Source organism: Otolemur garnettii, unplaced genomic scaffold, assembly GCF_000181295.1.
Source record: "Otolemur garnettii isolate 467f Iridium unplaced genomic scaffold, OtoGar3 scaffold00127, whole genome shotgun sequence".
Lineage (NCBI taxonomy): Eukaryota > Metazoa > Chordata > Mammalia > Primates > Galagidae > Otolemur > Otolemur garnettii.
Window position 1 is genome coordinate 3573557 of NW_003852522.1, and position 10957 is coordinate 3584513.

Below are 10957 nucleotides of genomic sequence, written 5' to 3' on the forward strand. Positions count from 1 at the left end.
AGACAAGAGTCTCAAGCTGTCGCCCTGGGTAGAGTGCCAGTGGTATCATAGCTTACAGCAACCTCCAACTCTTGGGCTTAGGCGATTCTCTTGCCTCACCCTCCCAAGTACCTGGGACTACAGGCACCTGCCACAATGCTGGGCTATTTTGTTGTTGTTGTTGCTGTTGTTATTGTCGCTGTTGTTATTGTCATTGTTGTTCAGCAGGCCCAGGCTAGGTTCAAACTCACCAGCCTTGGTGTAGGTGGTTGGCACCCTATCCACTGAGCTACGGGTGCCGCCTGAAGTTAATATTCATACAGCTTTCTTGCTCCTTTTAACTGGTTGCATAGTATTTCATAGCATGGATGTGCCACCACTAATCCAGGGCCCTAAGGCAGGACATGTGGGTTGGGTCCAATGCTTTGCCATCATCTGCATTATCTTGAAATAAATATCTGTCAATGTACTTCACCCTGTAAGTGTGGCTAAATCTCTACAAGAGGCACCGCTGGCTAACCCAGCCTGTATATTTGATTTGGAGAGCTATGAGAGGTTGTCCCCGTAAGCTTGCCAGAAGGGTGCTGTTGACTCTCTGGACCGCTCACGGTATTTGTGGACTATACTAACGCGCCTCCCCAGGAGGTTCCAGGAACTGCAGCTACATTCAACCAGTTTGGAACAGACTGGACACCAGCCTCTACTAGCCCGAATTAAATCCCAAAGTCTGCGACAGATCTGTGAATCCTCCAAATTCACCCAGGGGGATCCAGGAACCCTTTCTTACATCAACTTCTCTTCAATCTAGCAATTACTTTTATGAGTCACTTACTTAGATGGACTCTAAAATAAATTTAAATACATTTTATTTAAAAGATAATTTTATAAGCTGGGTGTGGTGGTTCATGCCTGTAACTCTAACACTCTGGGAGACAGAGACAGGAGAATGCCCTGAGCTCAGGAGTTCTAGGCCAGCCTGAGCAAGAGTGAGAACCTGCCTGTACTAAAATAAATAAATAAATACATAATAAATTAGCTTAGCTTTGTAGTGGGCACCTGTAGTCAGGATGGTGAGGCAAGGCAGGAGGATCGCTTGAACACAAGAGTTTGAGTTTGCTACAAGCTGGGCTGATGCTACTGCACTTTAGCCTGGACAACAGAGTGAGCCTTTCCTTGTCTCAAGGAAAAAAAAAAACTTTTAATCATAAACAGCAGACATAAATCATCCCAAGCCATCAAAAACAGCAATCACTTACATCTCTTGAACACAAGCATTCTCATTTAGTCCTCAAGACTTCTTCTTTTTTATATTTTTTAAAAGACAGAGTCTTACTTTATCGCCCTCGGTAGGGTGCTGTGGCGTCACACAGCTCACAGCAACATCCAACTCCTGGGTTTAGGCGATTCTCTTGCCTCAGCCTCCAGAGTAGCTGGGACGACTGGCAGTTCTGTGGGGCTGGGTTTGAACCCACCACCCTGGGTATAAGGGGCCGGCGCCTTACCCACAGAGCCAGAGGCACCGCCAGTCCTCATGATTTTATCAACAGCCTACAGAGAGGAAACTGAAGCATACAGAATTTTTTTTTTTTAGACAGTTTCACTCTGCCACTCTTGGTGGAGTGCTGTGGCGTCATCATAGCTCACAGTAACCTCAACTCTTGGGCTCAAGCGATCCTACTGCCTCAGCCTCCCGCATAAATGGGACTACAGGCACCTGCCGCGGTGTCAAGCTCGTTTTTTTCTATTTTTAGTAGAAACGAGGTCTCACACTTGCTCAGGCTGGTCTGGAACTCCTGAACTCAAGCAATCTGTCCGTCTCAGCCTCCCAGACTTCTAGGGTTATAGGCGTGAACCAGGATGCCCAGCCTAGCACAAAGAAATTGTAAGTAATGGCCCACAGGCCCAGACCTAGCAAGCAGCAGATCTGGGGTACGAATGCCACCAAGGGAGCGCCATGAGCATCTTCATTGAAGGTAAATAAAAGATAAAAACAAAACCTCCCAATTAGGTAGAAAATTCTCTGTGCCGTGCAGAGATAAAGGAAGAAGCGCAGATAGTGGAGTACACCCTAGGCGGATGGACGGTACAGTGCGAACCGGCGCTTGGCTCTGCGCCCTCGCCCAACACTCCATCCTCACCAACGGGCGCCCAGCACCTGCGGGAAGGGCGGGGAATCGCTGCTCCTTCCCGGTTGAGCCTTCTCCGCCTTCTGTTTGTCTCCTTTTCGGGTGTCCGGAGGCTGTCTCCCATCCGACGACCGCGACCCCAGAGGTCACATCGCCCTGGAACCAAGACCTACCCCCAGCCCCCCGACGGCAGAAGCGCCCGCGGGTCCGGGACAGGGAAGGTTAGGCAGGAGCCGCCTGGAGAAGCAACTGCCCCTGGGCCTTCTAGGAAGAGCAGTGCGCAAGCGGCACCACTGTGTCTGGGTATCCCCACGCCCAAGGGCCCCTACGGGGCCACACGTGGGCCGAAGTGAGCGCGCGGACAGCAGTGGCCGGAAGGGGTGTCCACCCGATCCCAGGTGCGGGTCGGGACGTTCGGGCTTCTGATTCTTGGAGGCTCCCTCCACGCGGGCTGCTGCGCCCAGGGCGGTGGTCCTCCGCTCCCCTGCAATGGCGGGAGGCTGTGGTCTCCGCACTGGGGCTGCGCAGCTTGGCGACAGCAAGTGGGGGCGGGAGGGTTGGGAGAGGCCGGTCTGTAGTCCCGGCCGCCGGAGGCCAGGGGCCGCGGGGACTTTTATTCTGACACGGCCAGCGCCGGGCTCTGCTTAGTCACGGTGACCTGCACGCTCCGCGCCTCCCCCCACGCGCCGCGATGGAGGCGCTGGGGATTTGGTGGCGGAGGCGGAGCCGGAGCGCGGCCATGGCAGGGTGAGTGAGGCGGCCTGTGCCCGGGCTGCGGGCACGGCAGGCCGCGACCGCCCCTTATTTTCGTGACCCGGGACCCGGGAACGTGGCGCCATGACTTGGGGAGCTTCCAAGTTTTCCCCGCGGCTCTGCGGAGGGTCAAGAGGGGGCGGGCCGGGTCCGATCTTTTTGTTGGACAGAGCGACTCTCTGGGCGGCCCAGGAGAGACCGAAGCTGGGCGGAGAACCCAGGAAGAGCTGTTTAGACTGAAGCCCTGGGACATTGGGGAGTTGGGGGGCTTGGTCTCCCTCTGGGCCGCGGCAGGGTCACTTCCTCTCTTCTCCAGGCCTTGGTGGTGGCTCAGGCTGAGCATGCGCAGTCCTCCACTTGTCGCTGCTTGGCGGGGGTGCGGGGGGAGTGCCAGGTACCCAGAGGGCACCGTTGACCATTGGCCCACGACTAAGAGGCAAATTTAGGGGCTCGGCACGGGAGAGGTGGCCAAGCGGTGCCCCGTGACGGATGGAGAGGGCGCTCTGGCGGGCACAGTGGCGTGGGCAGGCAGCCAGCCACCCATTTGCACTGAGGGGTGGTGCCAGACCCCAGGAGCAACGCAGGAGACACACAAGAGAGGGTGGGCCCAACGTGGACCTACCTGGGGCTCCCTACTCTTTGAGTCGCTGGGGCTGGGGCGAAAGAGGGACGTCCGGACGATCCACTCCTTAACAAACAAGCAATTAAGCAAAGGAGATCGTTTCAGTTGCTGGCAGCGCTGTGATGGAAAATAAAACAGGGAGGAAGGGACCAGGAACTGAACCCCAGAAAAATGAGAGGTGAACGTGGGAAGCCTCCTGCAGATCTCTCACCTCTCACTTTCAAAACAAACCTCATTCTCTGGCCCTCTAGTCTCCAGGGCTTTCCTTGAAACATTTCTGTCCTCATTAGCTCTCACTGACTTTCCAGGTTGTCTATTTCATTCTGTCTCTGAGTTTTTGCGCTTGCTGTTTCCTCTGCCTGAAAAACTACCCTCTCCCCCCTGCCCTTGTATGTTCATCCTTGTTCAGCTCTAACCTCACTTTCTCAGAGAGGCCTCTTCTAGCTGATTTAAAGAAAAGAAGGTACCACATTGTCCCATTGTCACAGTACTATTGTAATTTTCCTCACTATCCTGATGTCTGCTCAGGTCTTGCTCATTTTATTTATGGTCCTTTTCTCCCCAGCTACCTGATCCAGGACGTCATGGTTTTTTTCTGTCTTGCTCACTGCTGTGTCCCCAGTGCCCAGATCAGTGCATGTGGTAGACACTCACTCAATAAAAGTTGGTGAGGTAAATGAAGGAATGAACTTAACATGCCCTGCGAAGGGAAAGCCTGCCAAATGGCTGGAACAGAGTGAGCAAAGGAAGGAGATGGGCAGGGGCTGTGTAGGGTCTTGGCTGCCATTGAGAAATCTGGTTTTACTTCTAGTATCAGGGGAGTTATTGGATCATTTAGAGCATCTCCCCTGCTCTCCCAGACATGATCTGAACTATGTTTTTGTTTGTTTGTTTGTTTTATCACTCTTGGTAGAGTGCTGTGGCATCACAGCTCACAGCAACCTCCAGCTCTTGGACTTAGGCGAGTCTCTTGCCTCAGTCTCCCAAGTAGCTGGGACTACAGGTGCCCGCCACAATGCCTGGCTATTTTTTGTTGCAGTTTGACTGGGGTCGGGTTCGAGCCTGTCACCCTTGGTACATGGGGCCCGTGCTCTACCCTTTGAGCCACAGGCACTGCCTGTGGGGGTTTGTGTGTGTGTGTTTTGTTTTGTTTTTGTTTTTTGAGTCAATGTCTCACTTTGTTGCCCAGGTATGATCATAACTCACTACAGCCTTGAACTCATGAGCTCAAGTGATCCTCCTGCCTCAGCCTCCCAAGTAGCTGGGACTACAGACATGTGCTACCATGCCTAGCTAATTTTACTTTCTTTCTTTCTTTCTTTTTTTTTTTTTTTTTTTTGGTAGAGACAGGATCTTGCTCTATTGCTCAGGCTGATCTTGAACTCTTGGCCTCAAGTGATTCTCCCAATCGTGCCCTTTGTTTTAAGACATGCCTTGGGCTGGTGAGGTCGGGGGAAGTTTGCAGATACAATGGACTCCACTTTACCTGGTTTGCTTGCTTGGGAAGAAAAAGTGAGCTAAGAGTTGCTTTATCTTACAAAATGAAGCCTAGCACATGCTAGCCCAACCCCAGGTTCTGCCCCCAGCCCTGTGCTCTCTCCTTTCCAGGCCCCTGAGTACCAGAGGTGGTGTTATTCCTTGTCATTTGGAATCCCATGCAGCCAGAACCCAGGCCTAGCGGGGCTGGGGCCCGCAGCCAATTCCTGCCCCTGAAGTCACAGTGCCCCAAGGGGGCAGGGGACACAGTGATGTACGCCTCCACTGAGTGTAAGGCTGAGGTGACACCCTCCCAGCATGGCAACCGCACCTTCAGCTACACCCTGGAGGATCATACCAAACAGGCCTTTGGTATCATGAATGAATTGAGGCTCAGCCAACAGCTGTGTGACGTCACCCTCCAGGTCAAGTATGAGGATGCACCAGCTGCCCAGTTCATGGCCCATAAGGTGGTACTGGCCTCATCCAGTCCTGTCTTCAAGGCTATGTTCACCAATGGGCTGCGGGAGCAGGGCATGGAGGTGGTGTCCATTGAGGGCATCCACCCCAAGGTTATGGAGCGCCTCATCGAGTTTGCCTACACAGCCTCCATCTCTATGGGTGAGAAGTGTGTGCTCCATGTCATGAATGGGGCTGTCATGTACCAGATTGACAGTGTCGTCCGAGCCTGCAGCGACTTCCTGGTGCAGCAACTGGACCCCAGCAACGCAATTGGCATCGCCAACTTTGCAGAGCAGATTGGCTGTACTGAGCTGCACCAGCGAGCTCGAGAGTATATCTACATGCACTTCGGGGAGGTGAGCAAGAGAGGGTCTTGGGGCAGGTGTTTGGGGATAGTGTCGGGAGGATGGAAAAGGACCAGGGATGGACAAATGACAGGTAAAGGCCCAAGGCAAGGAGCTGGAGAAAAAATGTGAGGAGATTCAGGTTAACAACTGGTGAAAGTGACATCCTCCTGGGTCTCTGTGTTCCTGGGTTTCTCTAGGGCCAAAGGTGGGCACCGAGAGTAGTGAACATGACAGCTGCCAAACCCTGGGCTCTGCTGAGCAGCCCAGCCTTTCTGACAGTCAGCAAATACTTATTAGACACTCGTGACAGGCTTCAGTCTGATCATTAGTTGTGTATTCTTTGTTCCATGCAATGTCCTTACGCCTTTTAGTTTCATTTTTGTTTCTCAGTCGAGGAAGTTGTAAACAGAACATAGGAAAGTTCTTTAAGAAAAAGTCACAATGATCAGCCCTAATTCTTGGGTGGTAACAACTAGAGGTTGCACCTTTGAAGTGATAATAAGTGTTTTTGAGGACTTGCTGCAGCCCAGCCCCTGTTCTAAGTGACTCACATCCTTAAATCATTGACTATTCCTATTCTATGAGATGGTACTGAACTTTGGCCTATATAGGCTGGGCAGTGTTCCAGGCCCCAAGCTTTAGCAAGTTCCATGCTTTGGAGTACCTTACTGGAAAATGTGTTTCTTTAATTTTTTTTTTAGAGACAAGTCTCATTCTTTCACTCAGGTTGGAGTGCGATGGTGTGATCATAGCTCACTGTAGGCCTGAACCCCTGGGCTCATGTGATGCTTCTACCTCAGACTCCTGAGTAGCTGGAACTACAGGGTTACATCACTACATGGTTAATTTTTGTATTTTTTTGTAGAGGTGGGGTCTTGATATGTTGCCCAGGAGGGTCTCAAACTCCTGGCCTCAAAATCCTGTTTCAGCCTCTCAAACTGCTAGGATTATAGACATGAGCTAACATGCCCCTGCCCCCCTATTTTCTAAGTCCTCCTGTGCCTGGGACCAGGTGGAATAGATGCTATCCTGGTCCCCATTTCTCTTTGGGGTTGAATGTTCTCCTCTCCCCACTACAAATGAGGTTGAACAGATGCCCCAAGGCATGTTGGTATTAGTCCTAGGGCTGTGGCTTCCAGGAAAGCAGTCCCTGGGAAGGTCCCTAAAACTACCTACACAGTTTCTTTCTTGGGATTGTATAAGCTTAGGGTACCAGATCACCATTGTTTATATAGACAGGTGCATGACAAGAGATATGTCCATGGCCCTGTCTACCCTAGAAGTAGTCCTGCTACACAGTGGCCACTAATACAATATCCACTTTACAGAGAAGGAAAACCAAGACATGAAGCATTTCAAAGATTTTCCCAAAATCTCATAGCGAGGAAGTGGTAGAGTCAAAATTACAGCCCACACTCATTTCTTCAGCACGTGCACTTTTTAAAATTCCAGAATATTCTATTGCTACTGCTTCCCTTTTTTATTCAGTCTATCCTTTTGGAAATGATTTCATCTTTAAAAAAAAAAAATAGACCAAGAGCAGTGGCTCACACCTGTAATACCCGCCTTTTGGGAGGTTGATGGCAGAGGATCACTTAAGGCTAGTAGTTTGTTTGTTTGTTTATTTATTTATTTATTTATTTATTGTAGAGACAGAGTCTCACTTTATCGCCCTCAGTAGAGTGCCGTGGCATCACACAGCTCACAGCAACCTCCAACTCCTGGGCTTAGGCGATTCTCTTACCTCAGCCTCCCAAGGGGCCAGTAGTTTAAACCCAGCCTGAGTAACATAGTAAGGCCTTGTGTCTCTAAAAAATTTCAAATTAGCCACCTGTGGTGGTAAGTATGTATAGTCTCAGCTACTCCAGAAGCTGAGGTAGGAGGATCATGTTAGCCCAGGAGTTTGAGGTTGCTGAGCTACAATGACGCCACTTGCACTCCAGCCTGGGTTTCTGAGTGACACCTCATCTCTTTTTTTTAATTTATTTTTATTTTTATTTTTTGAGATAGAGTCTCACTTTGTCACCCTTGATAGAGTGTGGTGGTGTCATAGCTCACACTAACTTCAAACTCTTGGGCTCAAGCAATTCTCTTACCATAGCCTCCCAAGTAGATAGGACTACAGTCACCCCTCACAACGCCCGGCTATTTTTAGAGATGAGGTCTTGCTCTGGCTCAGGCTGGTCTCAAACCTGTGAGCTCAGGTAATCCACCCACCTCAGCCTCCCAGAGTGCTAGGATTACAGGTGTGACCCACCTCGCCTGGGCGAGATCTCATTTTTTTTTTTTTTTTTTGAGACAGAGCCTCAAGCTATCCCCCTGGGTAGAGTGCCATGGCATCACACTCACAGCAACCTCCAACTCCTGGGCTCAAGCGAGTCTCCTGCCTCAGCCTCCCAAGTAGCTGGGACTACAGGCGCCCGCCACAATGCCTGGCCATTTTTTGGTTGCAGCCATCATTGTTGTTTGGCGGGCCCGGGCTGGGGATTCGAACCTGCCACCTTAGGTGTATGTGGCTTGCGCCTTAGCCGCTTGAGCCACAGGCGCCGAGCTGAGATCTCATCTTTTAAAATAAAAACAAACAGGGCTGAGCATGGTGGCTCACACCTGTAATTCCAGGATTCAGGGAGGCTGAGGTAGGTGGATTGTCTGAGCTCAGCAGTTCAAGACCAGCCTGAGCAAGAGTGAGATCCTGTCTCTAAAAATAACTGGGCTTTGTGGCGGGTGCCTGTAGTCTCACCTACTTGGGAGGCTGAGGCAAGAGAATCACTTGAGTCCAAGAGTTTGAAGTTGCTATGAGCTATAATGCCATGACACTCAACCCCAGGGCAACTGAGTGAGACTCTGTCACATTAAAAAAAAAAAAAATTAAATCCTGGGAGCATAAAATGGTATAATAACAACAAAATAGGCAACATATTCTTAAAGTTCAAAACCCAAACGATACAAAAGTATACATAGTATATTGGGTCTTTGCCCATTTATAGGAGTGCCTGGCAATAGTATCAACTCATTTAATCCTCACAACTTATTTATCTATTTATTTTTATTTTTTAGAGACAGGGTCTCTCGTTCTGTCGCCTAGGCTGGAGTGCAGGGCGCGATCATAGCTCCCTGCAGCCTCGAACGCCTGGGCTCTCAAGCAATGCTCCTGCCTCAGCCTCCTGAGTAGCTGGGACTACAGGCGCCCAGCCACCACGCCCGGCTATTCCTCAAAATTTAAGAGGTTCACACTATTCGAACCCCCGTTTTGCAGATGATGACGCTGAGACCGTCAGAGGCACCTTGAGTAACCTGTCCAAGCCTGCTTGGTGAGGGGTGGGGGAGACACACAAGAGTCAGCCCGTCCCACTTCCGCCCCCTGCAGGTGGCCAAGCAAGAGGAGTTTTTCAACCTATCCCACTGCCAGCTAGTGACCCTCATCAGCCGGGATGACCTGAACGTGCGCTGCGAGTCTGAGGTCTTCCATGCGTGCATCAACTGGGTCAAGTATGACTGCGAACAGCGGCGCTTCTACATCCAGGCGCTGCTGCGGGCGGTTCGCTGCCACTCGCTGACGCCGCACTTCCTGCAGATGCAGCTGCAGAAGTGTGAGATCCTGAAGTCAGACTCTCGCTGCAAGGACTACCTGGTGAAGATCTTCCAGGAGCTAACCTTGCACAAGCCCACGCAGGTGATGCCATGCCGGGCACCCAAGGTGGGCCGGCTCATCTACACGGCAGGCGGCTACTTCCGCCAGTCCCTCAGCTATCTGGAAGCCTACAACCCCAGCGATGGCACTTGGCTCCGGCTGGCGGACCTACAGGTGCCGCGCAGTGGCCTGGCAGGCTGTGTGGTGGGTGGGCTATTGTATGCAGTGGGCGGCCGCAACAACTCTCCTGACGGCAACACCGACTCCAGCGCCCTGGACTGCTACAATCCTATGACCAACCAGTGGTCCCCCTGCGCCCCCATGAGCGTACCACGCAACCGCATTGGGGTTGGCGTCATTGATGGGCACATCTATGCAGTAGGCGGCTCCCATGGCTGCATCCACCACAACAGCGTGGAGAGGTGAGTGGCTGGGCCTGGAAGGGTGAATTTCAAGCATCTTGCTACTGACAGGTCGATAGCCACTGGGATCTGGAAATTTTTGTTGTTGAGTGTGAGTCTCTGCTTCCTTCTATCAGGAAGTAGAGTTCTCAAGGTGAAGCTACATTTCTGGGATACTTATGGTCAGTGATCTTGGATGATGTGCCTGGCACTGTTAATTGGTTACAGGATGGTCATAAACCCGTACAGTGTGTGCAGATTTGGAAACCAATTCCATAAGTTTGAAATTGTTGGACTGCATACAGCCTGTAATCCCCGCGGGCACTTTGGGAGGGCAAGGTGGGAGGATCACTTGCAGCCAGTAGTTTAAGACCAGGCTGGGCAATATGGTGAGACCCCCATCTCTACACACACACACACACACACACACACACACACACAAAATTAGGTAGGTGTGGTGGTGCATGCTCCTAGTCCCAGCTACTTGAAAGACTGATGCAGGAGGATCATGTGAACCAAGAAATTCAAGGTACAGTGATCTATTTAAAATTGTTCTGTTAGTCCCATTTGAACATAACATTTCACTGCCATCTGTCTCAAATTTGTAGTAAATAAATTCTTCAGTGTAGAAGGTGTTCTTTTAGATGTGCTGTACATAACTTACACAACTGTTCATGGTGACCTTGCATTTAGAAGCTGAGGTTTTTAGGTTTCCACCCTTACCTCATCTAGTCCTCCACCATCCCCTCCTCCTGGAAGTGTGGTATAGGATACAGTTGTCATCTGCAGAGCTTAACACAAGGCAGACTCCCTCACCTACTGCTGGAGATGCCAGAAATCTGGAGTTGGTGGTTTGGAGCCAGCTTGAAGAATGAGAATTTTATTTTATTTATTTAGTTTAATTTTTTTTTTTTTTTGAGACAGAGTCTCAGTATGTCACCCTTGGTAGAGTGCCGTGGTGTCACATCTCACAGCAACCTCAAACTCCTGGGCTCAAGTGATTCTCTCGCCTCATCCTCCCAAGTAGCTGGGACTGCAGGCACCCACCACAATGCCTGGCTATTTTCTTGCTGTAGTTGTCATTGTTGTTTGGCAGGCCCAGGCTGGATTTGAACCTGCTAGCTCCTGTGCATGTAGCTGCTGAGCTACAGGCACCGAGC

At 50.9% G+C, this 10957-nt stretch overlaps 1 protein-coding gene across 3 annotated transcripts in view; it reads left to right on the forward strand.

The window, feature by feature from the left end:
- The first annotated feature begins 2074 nt into the window (after positions 1-2074).
- KEAP1 (kelch like ECH associated protein 1) overlaps positions 2075-10957 on the forward strand; it is a 12208-nt gene continuing 3325 nt past the window's right edge. Inside the window, exons 1-3 of one of the 3 annotated variants that reach the window (XM_012810217.2) lie at positions 2075-2503; positions 5089-5774; positions 9133-9818. In XM_012810217.2, the coding sequence (XP_012665671.1) occupies positions 5136-5774; positions 9133-9818 (1325 nt within the window). In that variant the 5' untranslated portion in view covers positions 2075-2503; positions 5089-5135. Of the gene's footprint in view, positions 2504-2701; positions 2853-4844; positions 5775-9132; positions 9819-10957 lie in introns of those variants that run through there. The other 2 variants (XM_003797961.3, XM_012810216.2) reach the window with 2 other exon arrangements.